The sequence below is a fragment of the Brachycentrus maculatus genome, unplaced genomic scaffold, assembly GCF_059751285.1.
Source record: "Brachycentrus maculatus isolate JH-2025_06_01 unplaced genomic scaffold, ASM5975128v1 h1tg000303l, whole genome shotgun sequence".
Classification (NCBI taxonomy): Eukaryota; Metazoa; Arthropoda; class Insecta; order Trichoptera; family Brachycentridae; genus Brachycentrus; species Brachycentrus maculatus.
In genome coordinates, this window is record NW_028281053.1 from 779142 (window position 1) to 805648 (window position 26507).

General features: G+C 32.6%; 2 protein-coding genes across 7 annotated transcripts in view; one reads left to right on the forward strand and one right to left on the reverse strand.

Annotated features, from left to right (window-relative positions):
- The first annotated feature begins 9380 nt into the window (after positions 1-9380).
- LOC148304804 (uncharacterized) overlaps positions 9381-26507 on the forward strand; it is a 35530-nt gene continuing 18403 nt past the window's right edge. For 3 of the 6 annotated variants that reach the window (XM_088267671.1, XM_088267670.1, XM_088267672.1), the window contains exons 1-2: positions 9381-10265; positions 26029-26166. In XM_088267671.1, the coding sequence (XP_088123797.1) occupies positions 26036-26166 (131 nt within the window). In that variant the 5' untranslated portion in view covers positions 9381-10265; positions 26029-26035. The remainder of the gene's footprint in view (positions 10266-26028; positions 26167-26507) is intronic. The other 3 variants (XM_088267673.1, XM_088267669.1, XM_088267674.1) reach the window with 3 other exon arrangements.
- Ak3 (Adenylate kinase 3) lies at positions 20684-23830 on the reverse strand. Its single transcript, XM_088267696.1, has one exon. The coding sequence runs from the start codon at positions 23312-23314 to the stop codon at positions 22670-22672; it is 645 nt and encodes a 214-aa protein (XP_088123822.1). The 5' UTR covers positions 23315-23830; the 3' UTR covers positions 20684-22669.

Here is a 26507-nt window from a genome sequence, read left to right on the forward strand (position 1 = left end):
TGTTCAAATCAGACAATTTTTTCAATTATTTCAATCACCTGTCCTTGATTCATTCAAATTTTATTCAATTAATTGAACAGACGCATTCATCGCCATAACAAATTCTATTAATAAAACACTTTTCCTAATAGACTCCGTACATATGACAATCACTCTGACATGCTTTTACCGGGTCATGTTTATAGACGCGTTCGCACGAAGACACGTATTTTTTGAGATACGAGGAATTAATTGCCACGGTGTTCACGAAATATCTTGCCATTTGACATGGGGTTATTCGCAACTACATGGCACTGGATTAGTTTGATGAACTCAGCAATCCTGTTGATAGTATATTGCACGAACGCGAACGTGAGGCGATCGAATATGTATTCACCAAAGCCAAGTCGTTATTTTTTTCTATTAATATTATGCTGGCTTTATCTACAATAAAATTCTAATACCAGTCGATATGTTAAATGTGCGAGGAAGAGAAAGAAATACCCGCACCCTTGCCTCCACAGTGTCATCGACTTTATTTTGCTTCATTTTTTCGTATTATTCGCATGCTCATTTGAATATGGAGCCAATTGCTTCCAACTGAAGATTATTTGAACTGCTGCCATCTAGCGATACAAACGATAACTACACGACCATTTATAAAATCCAGCAGATGGCAGTTTAATGACCGCTGTTTTCCTGTTTTCTTTTTAAATGCGACAATATTTCCGATATTCAGATCCCTATTCTGTTTTTTTTTTAAATAGTATAAACTAGAATCTGGCGTTAAATTGTTGTCTCCTTTGGTGTACATTTACCGAGTTCAGTTTCTAAGAGATTTGATAACATCAGTATCTGAGCGTTGGTTGATCATCTTGCCTTTAATTTAATTTGCGCTCAAGATAACACTTCGTCGATACGGTGCAGGGCCCTATGCACCATCGGACGGATAACTGTTAGAAGAAGAAGAAAACAATCTTACGAAAACCTACATTTCTTTATAATCCAATTACTTTTTAAAATATTGGGTGTCTTTTTTATACGCGTAATGTAGGCAAGTACGCAAGTAAAATTAAAGAAAACCTACAAATTCGTTAGGTACTAACGATTAATTTATGAGCTCGGAATTGGCGTTGAATACATCGGCAGTTAAGCCAAAACTAATTTTTCGTGAATTTTCTTTGAACTATATATGGGAAATAGAGGAATATTAGGTACGTTAGTAGAGTAAAACGAAAAAGACAGCAAAGGGTAAGACACTCGGGGTTGGATACTCATACTCGTATTAGATTGTGAAACATGGACAATACTAATTTGCACTCAATCCCTTGCAGAATAATGCGAATGTTAGAGATGAAAAATAAAATAGAGTTGTTCCTGGATATTTTATAAGTAGGTATTCATTTTATTATAATTTTGCTCATTAACAAGTAACTTCGTCTCTGTTTAGAAATCTTAATAACAACTCTAAGAGGGTTAAAATCACAATTTGTGTAAAAACATTGGACATACTCAAAATATTTTAAAAATAAAGTAGTCAATAAAATCTCATAATATAATCTCGAAATATGTAATTATCGTATAAATAAAAAGGTTAAATGACAAAAATCTCAACAAATCGTGTTTCAAAAAGGAGGGGAAGAGACGGTTATAAATGCAATACATACTTTTATAAAATAAAAGAACTTTGTTTTTAACCAATTTTTTATTGGTATATTTTTTCTCCAACCGGTTTCGACAAGAACCTTGTTTTATCATCAAACATGTACATGTTAAACCCTGATGACGACAAGGTTCTTGTCGAAACCGGTTAGAGAAAAAATGTACCAATAAAAAAGTGGTTAAAAACAAAGTTGTTTTTTTCAAAAAGTTTATAAAATGTGCCACAAAGTATCTGCGACAAAAATTAAATACTAAAGCAATATTTGCAACTTCCAAAAACTGAAGCAATATGGGAGTAAATTATTTATTTATTTATTTAAGCTTCATATACAGAAAAGAAATAAATACATTTGCGGGCTTATTGCTAAAAAGCAATATTTTCCAACCAATCAAAAGCAAACTAGTGATATTGGTCAAAACGTTTGATACCTTATATAGATGTTTACAATCTGAGGGTAGATGGATAGTACTTGAACTTTTATAAAAAAAAAACATAAATTACAAATTGATGATAATAAGGAAGGCAAAGGAAAAAGGGTGTATTTATATGTGTGTATGTGTGTGAGGTCCTGTGGTTAGATGTTCAGAGATTCTGAGTTCGAACCCGCTTTGCCATATTGATACGCTACACGACGATACAACTTGAGGGCTGTTTTTATACGTATGTATGTGTGTAAGTACCTACGTGGTTTGTAACATTCTGACATCTCAACATAATAAATGAAAACCATTTCAACGTAAGTAAGTACCTATTTAAAAAAATCCTGAATATAGCGGCACTCTATATTTTCGTCTCGCTTTTAGCGTGGGCGGCAAGCAAATCTTGTAGTGACTCAAAGGACACGGGTTGAGAGAACAGTGATTCCCAAAGTAGGCAATATCGCCTCCCAGGCATGTATATATATATATATATATATATATATATATATATATATATATATATATATATATATATATATATATACATATATATATATATATATATATATATATATATATATATATATATATATATATATATATATATATATATATATATATATATATATATTTGTATATATATATATATATATATATATATATATATATATATATATATATATATATATATATATATATATATATATATTTATATATATATGTATATATATATATATATATATATATATATATATATATATATATATATATATATATATATATATATATATATATATATATATATATATATATATATATATATATCTGTATATAGACACATAAGCAGTGCCTACCCTAATGGAATGGACAAAATATGGAAAACTGATAAAACTGTGATAAAAGTAATATGCAATTAAGTTTACTTAGTTATTTCTCCACGACAATATCTTTCTGGCTTACTATCAATATTTTTTATTTTTTTATTTATTAAATATAGTTACAAAAATATTACAATTAAATTTATTTGCTAGACATTTCTAGTTATAACATATATTTTACTAGCCACGCGATGCCTCTCCAAAAAATAAATACATTATTAATCTAGCGCTTCAGAAACCAGTCTATTTAATAAATACTTGAGTCGTAGCCTCTTATATTCATTGTGTCTCCCCTGGGAATCGAACACGGGATATCTAGAGCAGTAACTAAGCGCGCTTACCACTACACTAAGGATCCGGCTACCTTGAATAAATAAAGGTTGGCAACACTATCTCAAATAGCGTTGGTGTTGATAAATCATATTATTTTTTGACTACTCATCAAAGATGAAGAAGAATATGGAAGTCTGGGCATTTACGAGGCTGACGACCGTCATAGGCTGGTTTAAGTAATAAGATGATAAATCATCACTCGATGTGAGATGGTGATGGATTAAAAATGTTTGGGAATCTGTGAGAACGAATATCGTTTCCAAAACAGACATGTCGGAGCCGTATCTCTCCATAAAAGTAGATAATAAACATAATTTCTCTTAATAAAGAATAATATGCCCCGGGAAAATGAAAATACTGGCTTTATTCTGTTGTATTTTATATGCAAACTGACATAAAATTTAGTAAAAGGGAGAACGCGAGGGATAGCCATTCTACGTAAGTCGTTGTTCACACTAAACGTACCTACTTAAGTATGTACTAAATACCTTTTGATTCTGCCTCCGTAGTGTAGGTAATATATAGCGCGTCTAGTTTCCATGGTTTCCGGTTCGATTACCGGTAGACGTATGCACCAATGTAGTTAAAATTTGACCGTGTAACGAAAAATAATTATGAAGAAGGCTGATACTCAACCACTATTTCATTAAATTCATTTAAAAAATCCTATTTAAGAATAGTTAGAATATATATTTTTTAATTTTCCTCTTACTTGGTACTAAAAATTGGCCTGTGAAATATTACTCAATTACAAGTGAACTGAAAGTACTTGAAGTACAATATTCGTTATACAAGTAAGTATTGTAGGTACTTGAATACTGAACTTCAAATGTCACCATTCTTTGAAATGCGAAAAATAGTAAAATTTATATTAATTTTTATCTTTAAAATTTTCAGCGCCTATGAAGGCAAAATTTTAGCATTGGTGTTCACGTGATTATTCATATGCACCTTAAGCATTTAATTTATTTATTTAAAAAAACGTGTAGGTTCTTAAAGTATATTTTTAACGGTCAAATCTTACAATGAAAAAATTGTACATAAATTGAAAGAGTTAGTATATTGTATAATATAATATTTAAATAAAAACAGTAAAGATATAAAGTATGTAAGGGAATCGAAAGTAACATATGAAAATTTCTCTCCGCTAATCAATTTTAAATTAAAATAATACTAGTTAGACTTACGTCTGATTTTAATTATCGTGGTTAAATATTTAATATACCTGTTAGTTAAGTAAAGTATAATTAATATTTAGTATTCTAGTAGCGAACGGTAAACATGTAAAATGTCGAACACTAAACATAAAATTAATTATTTCGACCATAATTGTTACTCTTACGGAATAATAAATTAAACAACCCTGAGGCCAAAAGAAATTGGCGGAATTCCTGAATGCTTAGCGATTGATGAATTTATTTTAAAACATATTACATACGTAAGTCACATATCGCTCACTCCTTTCAAGAACGTCATAAATCAAAAATCGTAAATTTTCAATTGTTAATGTTTTCGGAATGCCCAGAAAATGTACTATATCCCATCAAAAGAGGCATATTTTTAACTTAATATTTACCCGCTACAGGGCAGAAAGTGTTGTTTTTGCATATTGAAGAAAAGGTATTGTTTAATTATTTTTTTAAACATACTAAATATTTTTCAAATGGAGAAAAATCCTTCAGGTTTTACCTAAAAAGATCTGTTGCACAGTAAAAAGTTCAATAAGTGGCTTGATATTTATATTTAATACATTGTGTTACATTTTTAAACTTTAAAAACTTTCTCCTGAAAAATCAAGTTTTTTTATTTATGACGTTCTTGAAAGGAGTGAGCGATATATACTATTCCCGAGTAATTTCCATTACTCATTGTAGGATTAGAGTTAAGAAGACTGAAACAAAACTTACACAGGGCAAAATGTTAAATATAAAACAATGAATGGGTATGGTAAATAGGTTTATAAAAAAACACAAGGTAAGAAGCATGTTTAAAGGAAACAAATGAGAAAATATAACTTATCACTAATATTAATATTTTTCCATGAAGTATTTTTTCAGTTCATTCATTTTGGATCCCTGACTGGGTTCTATTTTATACATGTCAGGTAGCTGGTTAATTTGGGTATAGGCAATATATTGCAAGGACCTTACTCCAAACTTAGTTGTGTTTATCGGCTCCACATGTATTTTTATTATGTACTCGTGGATTATGACGATCGATTTCTTTGTTAAATTTTTTAACATTTTATATTTTTTCATCTGACATTAATGAGGGTTGGAATTACGATGAAATATTGAAAATTTAGCGACAAATGTAAAGTAGAAAACTTTAACTTTTGGGCCATTAGTTTTTCAGAAAGTTGTGACATATTATATAAAGTGAAGATATCGAAAATAAAATTTTTTGAGTGTGTCCAAATACTTTTTCAAAATCTGCATGCCTTAAGTGCTCAATTTACACATATTAAAACAAATTGTCAAATTAAAAGCTACATAAAAAATATGTTTTCAGGCGTTCCCCGGTATGTAAAAATAATCCAACGATATATAATAAGAATGTAACGTAATCACTTAACCAGACTATCACACCTAGACTTCCATATTATTCTTCATCTGTGTTGTAATAAATATTTGTTTTAAACTGAACAGAGGAAAATTTTAAGAAACCCATAGTAGGCAAAAAAAAAAACAAACATAAAAAAATGCTTGAATTTCTTGACAATACGGATAACCGGTTTTAAATTTTAAAGTCGTTAGAAATAAAAGTTTAAAAGTATATTCATATAAACCTATCTAAAGTCATCGCGTTATTTTTCCATGGGAATCTCACCCTTGCTCGTCTGGGTAGGTCCGGATCGCTTGGGGGGTGGGTGGGTGGGGGGGGGGGAGACACGCCATGACGTCATCACAGACGCCGGATCGATACGATTACGCCGAGACGGATGACGTCACCGGTGCGCGTACTCCGCGTCAGACACAATAGCCATTTTGTTTTTTTTTTTTTACGACATGCTTATTTTCTTTTTGAAACGTAAACACGTAGATGCACTGAACTGAGCGGTTACAAATATGCTTTAAATGAACTGTTTATACAAGAACAGTTTGTTCAAGTGTGAAACATACTTGAAGTCAGAGGCGTGCATTTTATATAGACAGAAAAGCAGCGCCTACCCTGGATTACTCGCGTTTCATATAGAAATACGACCAGTGCCTACTATGCCTTATCCCTCTCACTTACGGGGTACTTCTAGAAAATTTGGTGATGGATTTACAAACTTGTATTTATTTAGATTGGCAGTGACAGGGATATTGAAAGCTTTTAAATGTAAATTCGTAGTAAAATCGGGATACAATTTTATATTGTTTCAAATTTTCAATAAATTTCGCATCTTCGTTAAAAAAAAATGCTTAGCAAGAGCAGATCTGTCAGGAAGTCTAGATGCTTCTGTATCAGATCTGGGCATGCGGTGGGACAGTTTTCAATATCCCTTTCACTGCTTACATCGGGATACTTCTAGAAAATTTGGTGGTGGATTTACAGACTTGTATTTTTTTAAATTCACAGTAAAATCGGGATACAATTTTATTTTCTTACACATTTTCAATAAATTTCGCAACTTAGTTTTTTAAAAAATGCTTTGCAAGAGTAGATCTGTCAGGAAACCTAGATGCTTCTGTATCAAATCTGGGAATGCGGTGGGACAGCTTTCAATATCCTTACGCAACCGTACTGACCCTAATATTGTAATATATAAAAACTCTGTGCACGCCACTGGTCTCTTTACATACCCACGTGGTGTATAGGGCACTGCAATCACTGTATCAGATCAACGCAGTGTTTGAGCAACTCGTTGATCAGTTTTGCACCCTAGATTTTTGGACAATATATGTGTATGCGATGCAGATGGCACAAATGAAAGAGTTCTGGGTGAATTATATTACTGCCGATTGGGAAAGGAATTGGAGGAGGAATCGTGTGCCAATTTGGGAGTATGTGCACCGGTAATGTCATCCGTCTTGGCGTTATTGCTTTACGAGAAAGAAAATGGAAGAGAAACATCAGGTAGGACAGCATTATTCCGTAAAAGAGTTCAAGTTTTCCACGATCTTCCTCTGCTTCTATTACCAACCACATTCGCATTATAAATTTGTTTTACTGTTCTTTCCTCACTCGTTCGATTGACATGCCGAAACCATCTCAACATACCTTTCTTTATTTTATCGATAACGCTTATCTTACTAAATTACATCAGTTTGTTAATGACCCAATCAGGAAACGAATAAGGAATTTCATTAAAGTCACTTGGAGAAGAAGTCATAACAGAATAGGTATACCTATTAAACACACCATTACTCCTCCAATTCCTTTCCCAATCAGCAGTAATATAATATACTCAGATCTCTTTCATTTATGTCTTATGCTTCGAATTCTTCTACATCTTCTTAAAATCCTCATCCGCAACCGATGGTGCATAGGGCACTGCATCATATAAACGCAGTGTTATCTTGATCTTTAACACATGAAGGAAAGGTGATCAGTCCTCCGCTTCAAGTACCAGTCCAGGGTAATATTGAATAAATATGAGAGTGAAAAAATCTCTTATATTTATTTAACCCCCCTCCCTAGGAACCGAACCCGGGACCTCCAGCACAGTAGCCATTGCACTACGAAGGCGGACATTATACATAGTCAAATATTATACTATACCAATATATATTTTTCACCATCATTGATATTTTAAAAAAATCCATAACTAACATTTTTTTGTATTAAACACACATATTTGTTTTTTCAAAAGATCTCGAATGATATCGGAAAATGGAATTATGATAGATAAAAAAATTTAAAAAAAAAGCAAAATACAGCTAAGGATGATTTATTACTATTATATTTTATTACATTATTTATTTTATTATATTTTATTACATATCCGATGTTAAAATTTCTCTACCTATTTCAATTTAGGAATATTAAAAAAAATCATTCATTTAAATTTGGCCCGGGGCCTCCAGGCTACCGCGCTGGAGGTCCCGGGTTCGATCCTCAGGGGATTGAATATAAATTTAAATATTTTTGAACTGTAGTATTTTTTTTATTTATTTATTTAAACTTAATGTACAGAAAATAAATAAGCATATTGGCGGGCTTATTGCTAAAAAGCAATATCTTTCAACCAACCAAAATAATATTTATGTAATTTGGAAGATATTGCTTTCATATTTACTTAATGTTATCGTAGACTGGTACCCGATGCATAAGACAGATCACCGTGGTCCCTTAATATAATGAACGCTTAACTCAACATTGCATCCATTTGAAGCAGTGCTCTATGCACCATTGGGTTCGGATAGGGGTAAGAAGAAGAAGAATATTTTTCCGATTAGGTAGAGAGGGTTCCCAATGAAATAATCAACTTTTTTATTTAACTTGTTACTAAGACAATTCAAACGTCATATGATTTTTTTAAAGAATAAATTATACATCTTTGAAGATGAAGAAGACTATTTTATACATCTTTGAAGATGAAGAAGAATGTGGAAGTCTGGGCATTTACGGGGCTGACGACCGTCATAGGCTGGTTTAAGTGATCACTTTACACACGTGTACATTCTTCTTCATCGTTGATGAGATCTCATAAAATAATGTGAAAAATAACTCCCTATAATTGGAGATAATCCAGATTTGTGACATAGTATTTGGACGCACTCAAAATGTTGTATGTTAAGACTGCCTTAAAATGTGGTGATGAAAGATTGTCATTTTTTTATTTAGTCTAATTTTTATGCATAATTTTATAATATAAGTGAAAAGGTTACATTTTATTATCATAAAATCTTTGTACTCAATTCACCCACGCAACCATAAAAACCGAAGAGATATATAAATTTAACAAATCATATTACGTGAAATATTTATAAATATTCCATGAAAATTTGCATTAATATTTATGTGGGAAGAAAAACGGATACGCTATGTGGGCGGAGCTTTGTGGAAGCATACCTAAATTACATAGTATGTATCAATATACGTAGGTACATACATATTTATATAATGTACATACATTCGAGAGCGCCGAGACGCTCAAGTCTGAAGCCTTCATCAGTTTTCAGTTCTCGAATGGAAAGCTTGCTGACAGGACGCGCTCGCTCGGCGCGGTAATAGCGGGAAAACCGCGTAAAAATAAACAATAAACATTCGAATAAAAAAGTTAAATAATATTTTTTTAAAAATATCTAATATCGTTCGGAAATATGTATTTGAGTTTTGCATTCGAAACTTATTGTAGCAAAGTGTGAATTTAAATTTGAATTCGTAACCGAACGTTCGCTTTATTTTTTCTGTTTTCGAACGCGGTTTAAATAGCTGTCAAAATTTAAAAACGCGACTTTTCTAACAGGAAGCGTTTAGCTTGTATCAAAAGTGTGGTCGTTTTGATTCGGTGATCAGTGCACGAGATATTTTTAGAACCCGAGGGCACAACGTCCCGAACTCTTTGCCGGTCTAAAATTATCTAACCACCGACCGGCTACATCCCGACTTGCATCTCTCTTTTCCGCCGTCGTTTCCCGCGCCAGACAAGGACGGGGATACCATGCGAAAACAAAAATAAACGAACGTTTTTGACATTCGGTGAAATGAAAATTCTCCGCGGTTTCAATTTGTCGAATTCGTAATTCGAACGCAAAAGTTGATTTTTTGAACATTTTAAATTTGTTTTGAATAGTTTTGAAGAATCATATCATTACCGTGATAAAAGTGGTTGTGATACCTGCTTGCGACATACAGTGCAAAATAATATTTCAATATTTATGTCTATAGTCCACCACATTAAAATAGATCATCTCGCTGCGAGTTATAATATTATCTCGTGTGTGGTTTTACGACGGGCAACGTGCTCTGCTTGCGTGTGCATTTTAAAACAACCTGTGACAAATACATATAGATATACATTGTGAAATACTTCAAATTTAATACAGAAGATATAAATAGGAGGTAAGTTGGACTAAATAGTATTACCACTAAAAAATCAACAAATTACTTATTTTCATTACGGTATTTTCTAGGTTCCACTGTATCACAAATTGATTCCTAATTTTAATAAAGGGTCGTTTAGGTTTAGGATAGTGGTATAAAATATAAATATTTTACTATAGAAGAAGAAAATAAATGTACTACAAAAACCCATTGCTATGCAAATCGGATTAATACTATGATATTATTCTAATTTTAATTTTAATATTATTTATTAATAATCAGTGAGATTGAGCTAATCCAGGTGTAAAAATTGTTTTGAAGTGTGTAAAATGAATAATAAGTTTATAAAATGGATAACAAAAGCGGCCAAAATTAATGTTTTGGTGTAACCACTTTTATTTAAATTAGTATATTTCAACCACTTTTGATAAATAACTTGTCATTTTCGGGGATCAATAGGTTAACATAAATCGAAGAACATACTTATTATTACTACCAAATAATAAAAGTGGTAAAAAGCAAAGGTTGTGTTATATTAATTTTATTAATTTGACAGAAATGTGCCACAAAGTATCGATTTTTTTTTCAAAATTTATGCAACAAATCTACTTATAAATATGAATTTAATTGCAGGATTTCTTACCTACTAGTAAAATATATTGTGCATGTATATGAAAAACAGGAGAGAAAAAATATAATAATTAAATATTGGCTGATTTTTTCCTTTCGGTATTTAAATTTAATTGTAAATAGTATTCAAATTGAGCTGGCTTTATTTGTTAAATATTATTGAAATGCCTTATTCACCTACTCTGAAACACAAATGCTATTTATTCACGTCAACCTAAAAAAAGTTTTACACAAATTGTTTATCATACGAGTAAGATTAGTTGTTTTAAAATAATCCTAGGCTATGGCCTCAAAAGTAACAGACGCTGAAAAATTCTCGCAAAAACATTGAGCTCACCGAGAGTCCATGAATTTATCTAAAAGTTTTGCTGTATACATTTTTTATGAGGACGCCTCCGTGGTGCAATGGTTAGCGTGTTTAGTTGGGGTTTCCGGTTTCGATTCCCAGGGGGGGTGAAAATAAATTTAATTGATTTTATACTCCAATATTTATTTAACATTATCCAGTACTGGTCCCTAAAGCGCAGGAGTGATCACCTTGCCTTCGTGTATGTAACGATCAAGATAACACTGCGTCAGTACGATACATTGCCCTATGCACCATTGGTTGAGTTAGGGGTTAGAAAAAGAAGATTATTTACAAGTATGTCATCGCTTTCATTGCAGAGTATAATATCTGTATTTTTGCAATCCATAATTATTCCCATTTTATTTTTATCGCCAAAACTATATATCTGAAAAGTTGTAAATAAATAAAAAAAAAGTACTTTCGATAATCAACTATTTTCACCACCAATATTTTTTAATTTTTTTTTTATAAATCAAAGTATGTTATATTTAAATAAGTTCATTCCAAACAGTTAATGCAAAAAAAAACTTTCTTCTGTAAAATTCACGTTTATTGCAACGCTCGACTGTGAAACTGACGTCGCTAGTTCAATTCCCGCCAATTGCGAAATAAAATTAAGAAATATTAAATTTCGATTGATCTGGGTGCTTGTGATGTATTTTTCACATCTTGCGTCCTTACTGTCCTACCTGCAGACAAGCCTCTAAAAGTAGAGGCTTTGCGGGTTATTCCTAAAAAATAAAAACAAACAACGATATCAAAATATTAACACCAAAATCTCTTATCTAGATTTGGTGTGTTCGTTTCTTCTATAGCGTATGAGAGAAACAATAATAAAACAATATTTTGATATAAAATATGTTTTGATTTCCCATTAAAATAAACAAATCTTTTTTTATTTTATTAAAAAGCGATTTTCTCTTAGGAAAAGAACGAATTTACAAGATTGATCAATATATTTATGTAGGAGTTCCAAAAAAATGAGAAGTGTGGATAAGAATCATGGGTAGAATTGGTGAATGTTGCGCGTGTGTAAAATGATCACCTAACTGGTTAGGTGATCATTTTACACACCCTATGACCGTCATAGGCTGGCCTATGACGGTCATAGGCCCTGTAAATACCCAGCCTTCCATTCTTCATCCATGTTGAGATGTACAAATGTAAAGAACAATTGTTTTGTTTACCGCAAAAAAAAATATTTACAAATAATTCATAAGGCATATATTATGTGACTCATTTATAGTACGTACTTATGTATACAATATTCTCGGGGGTGCAATTTGTTCATCGTTATAATATTCTGCGTTTGTTAAAACAATATATTTTTTCCGTTTCTTGATTTTTCTACGCTTATGTGACGAAAAAACGTATAGAAATGAGTAAAAAATTACTCATTGGGAGTTTGAGTGGGTAGGTGTTAATTTGTGGGTGTGTACATTCCTCCACTTATGTATATTTTATTGAACGGTATTCATAGATTGTATGTTGGGCTGTTGCCCCGTGGACTTTGATTCAGAAGCTCTAGGTTCGACCCCCACACTGACGCTTCTTCAAACCCTTATCCTCACCCCAATGGTGCATAGGGCACTGCATCATATAAATGCAGTGTTATCTTGGTCGTTAATACAAGAAGGAAAGGTGATCAGTCTTCCGCTTCAGTCTGACGCTACTTGATTCTTATTTTCAAACACAAACCGCTTAGAATTACATGAAAATAGTATGTATTAAATAGAAATATAAGTATATAGCAAAATAATATAAATATTTCTTCGCAAAAAATAAATAAATTATAAACAGTATTAACGAAATATAAGGATAATATTTTTTCTTCACAAAGCAATTATTTTAAAACAAAATTTGAAGAATATTTTGTTCATCTTTATTTAGACTGTTTATTTTTTTTAATTTTAAGTGGTTTGTAAATTCCTAATATATAAACCGATTAGTTTTTTTTTCAAAACATATTACATACATAAGTCATATATACATATAATATTCCCGATGAGTAATTTCTATTTCTCATTTTGGGACATGAGATTAAGGTTAACAAGACTGGAACACAAATAATAAAGTATATTTTTTTTTAAATAACCAAAACTAATACATGGCAAAATATAAAAACAATAAACAGGTATAATAAATAGGCATAAGAAGCATATTTAAAAGAAATAAATGAGAAAAATATAAGGTAAGAAGCATATTTAAAATAAACAAATGAGAAAATGTAAAAAATGAAAAACAATCAAAGATCTTCTTTACGTTCTTAATTTCGTCAAAAATACTAAAATAATAAGCGCCCTTGAGGTAGTATTTTACGAAAATGGCACTATGTATAATTTCTATTATTATTTTAACAATATTTAAAAAAAAACACAAAACTATCTTCTTGTTCTAATCCTTTCCCCATACAATGGTGTATTGGGCACTACATCGTATAGACGCAGTGTTATCTTCATCTTTTTATTACGTGAAGGCAGTTCAAACATTAAAGTGATCAGTATATAAAATAAATAAAATATAGTGGAAAATAAATCAACTTTTTTTCACACTCTTGGGAATCGAACCCAGGGTCTCCGGTAGCTAGACGCTACCGTGAAAATATAAAAGTTATATTTGACTAACTTAGATATAAATAATTCAAAGGGCACAAGTGTCACAGGAGAAAATTCATACAAATTTATGTAGGTACTGGTGAATTTGAAAAAAGAATTTTTAGGGTGCGTTCATATATCTCCGCGTTTTATTATTTTTTCGCCAAGCTGGAGAATTAGGTACCTACCTACTTGATATTACTGCTTATTACGTTGGGAATTGAGAATATTGCTTTGGTTGTAAAAATGTCGCTCCGCGCGTAACATAAATCCGAACGGAAGTCATCGGGGGCCGAATGTGACGCGGGAAAACACTGGAGCGAGTGTGGAATATATTTACTTACCTCGCCTTTGTTACCTTTTCATGCTTTTTAATCAAAATAAAACCGAAACGGATTTTACGACCCGCCATATGATTCGATCTCTAGTCACAATAAACTTGGGCTTTTATTGTTATCGCGGACAATCTGCTATAAAATACACAACTTATCTCTGACTAAAAAACTATCCAACCAACACGCCGCTTCTCCACGGGGATAGGCAGAAAGAAAAGAAGTGTCCTTCTTGACCATTATGTCATTGCGATCTTCGCCTTTTCCACAATCATACATCCCCTCGAACACACCCGCCCGCCGATTATACCTGACTCTTGACCTTGAAAAACTGACAAAAAAAATCATCATTACTCATCATTGCGCCACTTCCCCGCGGGGTAGGCAGAGATAATACGCTTCTAACTATCTTCGCCTCTTCCACATTTATGCATCCCCACATCATACATATCCGCCCGCAGATTATATCCGACTCCTGACCTGACCACTTTCAAGTATTTGAAATACTTGTCAAGTTTTTCTCGGTCTTCCTCTATTTTATTTCCAACAACATTCGCCTCATTTAACTGTTCGTTCTTCACTCATTCCTTCCACATGCCCCAACCTCAGCAGACGTTTCTAATTTTATCGATAATGCTTATCTCACCTTTGCATTCCTACCTTATATCGCCGTTCGAACATCTTTCTTACATCGTTTTGCCGCACATTGTGTGAGAGATCGCATTTCGACAAACATATTCCACCGCTTTATCTGGGAATTTAAAGGGCATGACTGACAATTTGCCTTCGTTCAATTGGCGATCAAGTCGACACCGCGTCGATCCGATACGGTGCCCTATGTACCACTCGAGTCAAAAAATACTTTTGCCCGTTTTCGTTTTGCTTTTTCAACGTCCATCTTCTCGCCTTCTCTCCCAACAACCTCTTTTATTAGCCTTTGACCTTGAAAGGTTATTTTACAAACAATTATTTCTTTCATAAACTTGATGCGAATGATTGTTGATGAAATATATATCAATCTGAATATAAATCAATAAGTTTTAAATTGATTATCCATAATATTATGTACTGTTCCCCAAACGCCGAGCTGTATCATAGGAAGGGTTAAGGCGCTTGTCCACTACCCTTAATTCCGTGTAATTTTACCGTCCGGCACGTCAGTTAGCCTGATAAAACGATGATGGACTTGGATTGGCTTGTGCTTTTGTCCATCTTTCTTCTGATCAGAGCTCTCGATCGGTGCATGAACACGTTGCGCGTAAATTCGGTCATGCTAAGCTGTCTTAGTCGTTTTCATTTTTCAAAACCGGACTGCCGGACGGTGAAATCCCGTGTAGTGGACAAACGCCGTATAAATGTTTTCATGGTCCTCCTGTTGCTGTCTTCTTTTAAATTCTAAATTCAAAGCTGCTTCAGATGTGGTGCGAATAAAAGTGACTAACATTAAAGTTATATATTGAGGATGATTTTGTAATTTTTTTACTTTATTGGGATACTTAAAAAAGTGTTGTAAATCGAATATTTTTGAAACAATAAAAACAAAATGTTTGAATCCTGCGACTGTTTGAATGGACGTCGATGTCAAAACGTCCCGTCGGGATCTCAGAGGACATGGCAACCCGAATAAACAGATTTCACTCTAGTTTAAAATTTGCCTCTCGGGACTTGGAGGGTAACAACCGAATAGAGGTGTATGACCTTTTATGGAATAAGTTTGCCGCATTCCTTTCTCATTTTGGCAGACGCAGAATCCAGCGCTTTGCAAAAGTTGGGTAGGTACTTATTATTCCCTCCTGTGACAGGCAGTTTATAACGCAAATATATCACCCCATAAATCGGAACTTATGTACGCTAAATTGATCCAAGTTTTCACGCGAGTCGCCATTGTAGAAGTTGATTTGTTAGATTTTTAATTATGTTTTTGCGACAAAATGTTGAAATCGGGATTAATGACAACAGTTACATTTTTTTTGGCAACATAAAAGTAATGGAATTGAAATTTCGACTTCCAGTATGTTTTCACATGGTTTTAACATTATCACTCTTATTCTTTTTCTCACCAATGTGTTAATCGCTACACTTACGGAGGCAGACAGTAATTAATTTTGGGATTTATAAAATAATTCTCGAATGAAAGGTTTTTAAAGCATTTTTACTCCCGAAAATTAAACATAAAACCAGGTTCAAACATATATGAAATTAAACATTTTTTGCTATTTTTTTAATACTCATTTTTCGCCATAGTTTATTAGCCAGGTACTTGACTAAGTAAAATACTTTTATTTTAAATTTATTTATTTGACGTAATGCAACACAAAAAAACTTTTTCACATCAAACGATGTTTTATTTATTCATCGTATTTATTCATGACAACAAATTTTATACATATATTTACATTGGCAGCCATGAATTTTGACGTTCCCGGGTTGAATTCAATTTTGGTGATCGGGCTCTAACGATATTTTCATTATATTACGGCCTCAACAATATTTCAAAGAAACAACACATAATTTTGAGAATTTTTAGATCGATTCAACGTAATGAAATGGATCGCAATCGCAATCATTTTTGGCAGAGGGGTCGATACCCTAGGGTTACAAAAATTGTATTTTTTTTTTAAATACCAGTATGTATAAAAGCCACATATATATTTTAAAAATCACTTAAGTTTCTACTCCCAAACGTTTCCGTTGATTTAGCACACATCGCTTACTCCTTTCAACAACGTCATTTATCAAAAATCGTCAATTTTCAGTTGTGCATGTTTTCGGAATGCCCAGAAAATGTACTATAATATCCTAACAAAAGCGACATATTTTAACTTAAATTTACCCGCTACAGGGCTGAAAGTGCAGTTTTTGTATTTTAAAAAAAAAAGTATTGTTTAATTTTTTTTTTGTTAAATATACTTAATATTTTTCAAATGGAGAAAAAATCTTCACGTTTTACCTAAAAAGATTTGGTGCACAGTAAAAAGTTCAATAAGCGGCTTGATATTTATTTTTAATACATACATTGTATTACATTTTTAAACTTTAAAAACGTTCTCCTGAAAAATCAAGTTTTTTGATTTATGACGTTCTTGAAAGGAATGAGCGATATGTTTGAGTTAGCTCCGCCTCTCTGCTAATAATAAACAGGAAAGTGACTGTTGTCTTCTGTTACAGCTGATTTTAAATGACAAACTATTTACGGCATCAAATTATTGAATGTATTATAACCAGTGTTCAAGTTACCTGACTAGTACTAAAACGGCAATCTTTGGATATTTCTACTATTATCCTTTTCCTACATTTCATTTCCCACATGTTAAGGTCCTTCACTAACATTTTTGTTCTATTCATCCAAGAATTTGAAGCGCAGGATTAACTTACCTTCAATTAAGTTGACGCCTCGCGGAACCGCGCCGATCTGGTGTGGTGCCTTACGTACCACATGGGTGTAAAACAATGTATGATCAAAGACGGAAAGAAACTATTGGCCAATAGCTTTCCGTGTTTTCATGTACCAAAGTTCGATTACGCATTTTACGTTGACAGAAGCTATTACACTCGTGAGGATAATTAAGCATCTAGCGCCTTGATATAGGCAATTTTTTAACAGAATTCTCACACTATTGCGTTTGATTAATTTAAGAAAAAATTGAATTTTTCATATTTATATTTTATTTTCATTATTAAAAGTGCGCCTCCGTAGTGTAATGGTCAGCACGCTCGGCTACCGTTCTGGAGGTCCCGGGTTCCATTCCCAGGGGGGGTCAAATAAATATTAGTGATTTTTTCACTGTAATATTTATTCAATATTACCCCGGATTGGTACCTGAAGCGGAGGGCTGATCACCTTTCCTTCATGTGTAAAAACGATCAATTTAACACTGCGTTTATATGAAGCAGTGCCCTATGCACCATTGGGGTGCGGATAAGGGTTTAATTAAAAAAAATATATATATTAAATTCATCACTTTAATTGGTCGGATCGACGGGTAAGCAGATTGTCTGGGATGTTTTTTTTTATTTCGAAAATTGCTGACATAGTAGATTCCGAAATTATCTTCTATTCTAATCCACACAAAACGGTTCATAGGGCACTGAATTACCGAGTCAGTGTTATATTTATCTTTAATTACATTAGGGCTAGTCCTGCCCTTCAGGTACCAGTCCAGGGTGATACTGTAAATCAATATAAGAGTAAAAAATCCTATGAATCGAACCCAGAACCTCTAGCATGACAATCAAAAGCACTAACCACTACACTATGGAGTTTACTTTTTTCCATAAAACAAACACAAACATTTAAAAAAATTACAGCATTACTTGTTATTGTCATGTCTTGTGTACTTTTTTTTGGACCAGGAAATTAGTTATCCGGAATGTTTATTCAATCCATCCCGGCAAACCAACAGTATTTTTGGTTTATTTTGAATTCTAGACAATATAAGAACCTTAAATATGTATGTATATATGGGAACCTTAAATATGTATGTTGAGAAATTATTCTCCCAGTACAACTTAAAAAGAGCAGTCCTCTTTACTATTATGATAAATATAAATACTTCTAACACTCTCCTTATCATTCATCATTCACTTTGTGTAATACCACTTTTAAAGTGGTATTGCACAAAGTGAACGATGAATAATAAGGAGAGTGTTATATTACCATACCACAAAGTTAACAGTGCTTTTAATATATCTTAAATATAAACATATACTTCTTTTTCATTTTATTTTTGTGTTGTAGTCCAAAAGTCAGGTGCGATTTTGATAATTATAAGCAGTTGACAACCTACTAGGTGGCGGGAACCTGATGCCTCGTAAAAAAAGGAACTTTGAAAGTAACATGGCCTCGCCCAGTGGTCGGCAAAGTGTGACGGATGCGGCTCTTTGACCTTTTAAGTACGGCTCCGGCACAAATATCCGCAGGAAGGCTCTTTGGCCCTACGTGTTCATGCGAACAATCTCCATGAACTTCATCAAAAGCAAACTGAGAAATCGTCTTATTGACCTGGAAACGTGCTAAAAATAACGACATACACACCTGACTTGATTAAACTTTCAAAGGAGATGCAAGGACATTATTCGCAATGAGTAGTGTTCTTATGGATACCTTACTATCTAAAGATTTTTATTAATGAAAAAAATCCTTATTATATGTGAAATCAAGTGTTATTGGGTGTACTGGTAATTGAATAAAGGTCTAAAATTATAGTTAAGGTGTACTAGAATTGCAAACAGATTTGGCTCTCAAGAAAAATTTAAACCGTTGTAATGTGCATATTTCGCTCTTTGGCTAATAAGTTTGCCGACCACTGTCCTAGCCAAATATATAAATCTTTTTTTAGTTTTACACTACACTATTTATTATTTTTATGACCATAAACAATGTCGCTGATAATAATGTATGAAGTGTAAAATATTTAAGCAGAGTAAACCTACTTTCATATCTTCTGCATGAAGTTATTTGCATCATGTGACACATATTTGCATTAAGTTGTACTGAAAAATTACAAATTATTATAAATATTAGTGTTATTAGATTCATGTGATGATAATTTGCTATTGATAATATTAAACACAAATAACCGTAGTTATTTTTATTAACCGTAATTATATGCTTATACGAGTTATTTTTATCTCTGTCATAGAGTACACAATATGAACATCATACAGTATTATGTAATCGTCAGTAATGATGTCCTATAAGAATTTTCTTCATAATAATGTACTCAACAATCTAAATACAGCAGAACATTATCAATAAACTATATTATTTAATATAAAAAATATATAAAATTATGATTTTATTTATTCTCATTCCAAATATTTAATAGTAGTAATAAAGGTACAAGCATATAAGGCTCTCATTTAGGTAGATGTCACTCATTTCAAGAATGGTATTTTTGAGCTGATTACGTAGTAAAAGTACTCTTTAGTCCAGATGATTTTTGATTAATTGCTTTGGATTATAAGCAATTTGAATTTCGTTAATTTTTCAACAAATCTTATAAAAACAATCGCAGAAAGATGCTGAAATCACCAAAAGATTATCAGTATATTTCTGTTGTAAAGGCTTAAATTAACACACTAAGGAGGAGTATTTTTTATGCCTTCGGACGGAATTTAATAATTATGTACATATAGTTAAGACTTTAACAAAGAGATTGGTATATAATATTCATATAAAAGCATAATAGTATAATTCCTTCTTTTCTGCCTTTGAAATGAGGCGGCGCAGAAGTAAAAACACCCTTCCCATCCTTAAGCATCAATCGACCAAACAGGTAGAAATACCTTTCCTGTCTTTTGTGTGTTAATGTAGATATATTTTAAACTTTATAACTTTTATCACGATAATCTTAAAATGATATTATTGTATATATTACCAGGTTCAATTTAGTCATACTGAAACCTTCTGAAGTGTTTTGTAGTCCATGCCAAAAGTAAAAAAAAAATAGCTTTGTAAAATGGTTTAGTTAACCTTCTTTTGTTAATATTCTCTGTTTGAGATACTCAATTCAATAAAAGATGGAAAGATTGTGTTTTAAGTCAATATTTATTAGTGAGTTATGAGTTATCATGAAACAAATAAAACAGTAACATAAAATACTTACTATTCATGTATACATTAGTTGGAGAATGTAAATAAACACATAAGGAACTATATTAACAAAGAAGATGGTAGACACGATGCGTCTGTTCTCAAAATAGTCCAGACAAGATTTCATCAGTAAAATGTACCTATTAAATAGTTGTTCTATGTTTAGAAAATCAATTTAATACTTGCGGTAAGAAATAATTTAAATATCAATAAAGTGCACATAAAAAAGGAATCTAATAACAATTTTTTAATCTAATTTATTTATTTGTTAATGTGCTACGCTAATTATTATAAACTACAGAAAACAGAAATTTCAATCAAACAGATAAACAAAAGAAAGGATAAATAAAAAATATGAATAATCGCAGATATAAATGATTGAAAATTCTGGTAAAAGTAAAAAGATACTGTTTTTCTTGTGAAATGTGATCATTTCTTTAATCTACCACAAGAGAGATAAAAAAATATTGTATTTGTTTTTTTTTAAATTAATGTATTTTATGAAGTAATATAAAATGAAATCCTATAAACCATTTTACAGAAACAAAAGATGAAGAATATTATTTTAAAAGGTGGACATGACTGAATATTGTATAAATTATGAATTATGCTTTTAAACAGTACACAAAAAAATGTAAAAAAATTATATTCAAATTAGAAATTTCCTGATTGTAAAAATAATAGTAAAACTGAATGTTTTGGTATTAAAAGAACCGCTATTGATTAAAAAAAAAGTAAAATAAAAAACACCAAAAAAAATGTACATAGTCTTTATGCCTTATCTCAATATTTTAATTGGAAGAAAATCATTTTTTCTCAAGTCTTCATTGGTCAATTCAGCATCAATGCCATTTTCATCTCAAAGTAATATATAAAAATAATTAATGTATATTTGTGGCAAGAACACATATCACCAGGGCTGATATTCAATTGTTAATCAATATCGTTTGTTAAAACATTAGAATACTTATGTTCCGGTTGTTAAAAATAATAGAAGGCGTACCGGTTGTTAAATTGAGCAAGAAATTAAAATTATCAGCCCTGAATATCACAGCAACACAATTAAATCGTGTCACATGCTATTTATTATGAATAAAGTTAAATTTGTGCAATAGACTGTCAAGGGACACTAGATGATCAACATTATTAGATGGTTTTTAAATTTTGTAAAATTGTATTAGACGCAAGCGGAGTACATTGAGAGTTATTGCAATATATATTACAAAATTACACCATTTAAAAATTGAACACTTGAAAAATTTCTGTTGTATGCGATTTATGTGATTTCTGAATTGGAGAGGAGATATGATGTTTGCAATACCGTTGTCCAATAATATTGATCATCAAGAGGCCTCTTCACATTTTTTTCTTTCTAGCTATTGTTATTATTAATACTGTGTGCGTTCTATGTCGTATACAATTGTATAAAACCACTAGCCTTTACTACATTCTAATTGATATATTCTATTTAATTAAGTACATCCATACCTTCCTTTTCTTAAAATTACAACAACAACAAAAACTGGGATATTGTGTCATTGATTATTCCAGTGCCAAGCCTGGTATTATTCCAGTACCAAGCCAAGTCTGGATGCCAAGATAGATAGGGCATCAGACAGTCAAAATAAAGTTATGGACAGAGGCCGGCACTGGATTATTCACATTTCTAGCTACCAGTACTTACTATTGCAGCATTCATCATCTAAATGTTCCAATGAGGTACAAATTTTCAGGTAGACGCATTGTGCAATAACTCTCGAAAAATCAGCACTCTAGCTTCTACTTAAATATTTCAATTTTTTTTTCCTTATGTGAAACATGGATACATTTAGTTTGCACAAAGTTAGGTATGGATATGCTACATTTAAAATTTGGACTAAAATGTCACTATTACAAAATAAAGCACATTTCAGATCACATTTTTAAATTTTTGTATCTAAAAATTTCACAACTTTAGGCCATATTTCATCGGAGGTTTTGCCAGTAAACTCCTGCAAAATCCCCTTGGATTTGTAAAAATCTATCACAGGCGCAATCATCTCTTTGTAAATATTCAATCTCTTCTGTACGGCCTCCGGTTTGTCGTCCGGTCTCTGAGTGAGGTCCTCTCCGGTCACGTCATCTTTACCCGGCACTTTGGGGGCGTTGAAATCCGTATTGTACACTCTCCCGGAAGCTAAATGCACCCAGCGTCCTTTGACACGTTCGATGATAACTTCAAATGGGACATTGAGGTTCAACGCAAAGTCCACGGGTTGTGCCTGCCATAACTTGTCCGCTTGAGGAGCCGTGCGCGGGAAACCATCCAACAGCCAAGATGTCTTCACTTTCCCGATCTCCATCATCATGAATTTAACTATCAATTCATCGGGCACAAGAGCTCCGGAATCCAAATACTGTTTAACCTCCAATCCGAGCGGCGTTTTGTTCTCAATATTCCACCGCAACTTGTCCCCACTAGATATATGATGCAATTTATATTTTTTCACGATCCGAGATGAGATGGTGCCCTTCCCGGACGCGGGTGCGCCGAGTATCAGGGATTTGATTATTTTCCCGGAAGACATATCGAAGGCCGGGATAGACGACGTCCGAACAGAGAGTGGAATGACTTACTGGCGATATTTCATTCACGACAATCGATACTTGAATTAGATACGACCATGACTTATCGCGGAACTTGCACTTTGCACCCAGACATGACGCGTGCGATATGTAAAAAGAATATCGCTACACAGCCGAACGCCGCGTGTTTTCCATCGGACTGATACGCAAACCAAGTTACACACCCATTTAACTATACATGAAAAATGATTACAAAGACCTTTTCAGTTATAACAAGTTATATAATAGTATTTTCTAGCTCGAAGCTCTGAACTACTTTAGGACAGACGAAATTTGACAGACGTCAAAAGCTCGAAATTTGAAAATTGTTGGCGCCAGGAGGCACGTTGGCGAGTTGCCTAAGATCAATATATCGAACAGTAAAAACACTTTATAAAAAGGATCAAAAATGCTTCACACTTTTTAAATTCTACTAGCATTTTTTTTACTCTAAATCAACTTTTATGCTTTTTGATTTTGTTTCTTGAGAACGGAGAAAAATGATTTTAAAATGGCTCTCAATTCAATGACTATTAACTTAAAAACATTTTGAACGTTTTGGTACTTATTTTAAAACAGAAAAAGTTTTTTTTTTAAATAGATCAAAACAACGAAAAATACGGGTCCTAGTAATTTCACTAGAGGGCTGTCTGAAATGTTTCCGACCTCTACATGAAGATGGCAGTAGTTTTCAATAAAAATTGAGGAATGGTTTGCGCATGCGTTGAGAGTTTTGGGCGCACAGTTATTGTACACAAAATATAAATTAGTCTTCGGTAGAAATTTTCACTCATGAATTACATGAAATTATAGTAACTTTAAACATAAAGAGAAAATTCTTTCACGAGTAGGCATAGGCCATAAAACTTAAAAAGTTGAAGCCTGAGTAGGGTCATGATAAGCGGTGTTGCATAAGCCGTAGCTAGATTTCAGAGTCACTTGGACGTTAAGTAATTTAAAAAAAAAGAAGTCTTTATTCGGTAGTCTGGGTTGTTTGACAGTCATTTGAGTGAGTTGCCATCAGCGTGTTTTTTAAATGGAAAAAATCAAATATCGATCAAAAAGTCATCAAATATTTGTTTTTGATAGCCAACATGCCTACGCAAACAAAGCTGTCCAGGAGTATGGCCACACATGTACGGCCATTCCAAACTTTCCTCGAAGGAGTATGGCCGCACAGCTAAAAGTTACATTCAGAGGACATAGATTTTCATCGAATGAAGAGGCCATCACCTTCGTAAATGACTACTTTGATGGGAAAGTCGCCAACTACTATTCGGTCGGGTTGAAGAGATGGGAGCATCTCTGGGAGAAGTGTATAAATGTAAAAGGAGATTATGTAGAAAAATAAAAAAAAATAAAAAAAAGACTTGTATCATTATTAGGTCGGAAACTTTTCAGACAACCCTCATAGTTATGTCCATCCAAACACTAACAAAGTGGTTTATCATGCTCTTGTACAGTCTTCTCTTTCTTTTGGAATAATTGGATGGGGGGGAGACTTCAATAGTCATAAAGCCTTTAGAAACAGTACAAAAACTTTTTTTTAACTTTTCCATCCAACCAATTATTTCAGGAAGCAAAACTTTTAGAGCTACGAGTAATCTATTGCCAACACTGTCTAAAATATGTTTTCATGCGCCCATGTTTTCAACGTTCATGAAATGAATTGAACATGGGTCAGATATCTAAATTTGTTTTCAATTTTTTCTATATGATTCGTCCATTTTGGTTGACAGTTTAACGTTACTCCCAAATATTTTATTGACTTTTCAGTTTTCATTTTAACACAGTTATAACATATCACTCACTCCTTTCAAGAACGTCATAAATCAAAAAACTTGATTTTTCAGGAGAACGTTTTTGAAGTTTAAAAATATAATACAATGTATTAAAAATAAATATCAAGCCTCTTATTGAACTTTTTACTGTGCAACAGATCTTTTTAGGTAAAACCTGAAGGTTCTTTCTCCATTTGAAAGATATTTAGCATATTTCAAAAAATAATTAAACAATACCTTTTCTTCAAAATGCAAAAACAACACTTTCTGCCCTGCAGCGGGTAAATATTAAGTTAAAAATATGCCTCTTTTGCTGGGATATAGTACATTTACCGGGCATACCTAAAACATGAACAAGTGAAAATTGTCGATTTTTTATTTATGACATTCTTGAAAGGAGTGAGCGATATGTCAAGGTTATTTATATATAAATAAAACCCTTATCCGTACCCCAATGGTGCATAGGGCACTGTGTCATATAAACGCAGTGTTATCTTGATCGATTACACATGAAGGAAAGGTGATCAGCCCTCCGCTTCAGGTACCAGTCCATGGTAATATTGAATAAATATTACAGTGAAAAAATCACTTATATTTATTTTACCCTCCTTGGGAATCGAACCCGGGACCTCCAGAACGGTAGCCGAGCGTGCTGACCATTACACTACGGAGGCGGACCAAAAGTCAAGGTTACAATATTTAATATGAAACCCAATGTTAAGGTTAGATACAGGGGCTGACAAGTTAGAATTGTAAAATGGTATAAGTTTTTTCACAATTAAGAGAAAGGAGGTTCCAATCTAGCCACTCTTTGAATACTGTTATACTATTAGGTTTACCGGCAATCTCTTCCCAGGATTTAGCTTGTACAATTAATGCACATATATTTTTTTCAGATGAAAGATGGCACTAGTAATGTTACCCTGCGAGCTCCCCTGGTGGACTTCTCTTCAGCGGCATTTAAAGCACCTTCTACTAGCCTCATCCACACAAAAACTGGTCGAAGGGATGCTGAAAATACATGAGATGTGCAAGTAAGTTGCTTTTGTAATGCAGATAATCAAGTATTAAGAAAAAGTGCTTAACTATATATTCCCTTCACAAAATATATTCAAGTATAAATCATGAGTTCACAAGAATAAGTTAAACTTTAATAGATGGGTTTAACGAAATGCTAAGTGATTGAGATATCAAACATTAAAAAAAGAAAATGTAAAACTTTTGTCCACCTCCGAAGTGTAGTGGTCAGCGCGTTTGGCTACTGTGATGAAGGTCCCAGGTTTGATTCCCAGGGGGGTCAAAATAAACATGGATAATTTTTACATTCATATTTTTTTAATATCACCCAGGACTGGTACAAGAAGCGAAGCGCTGA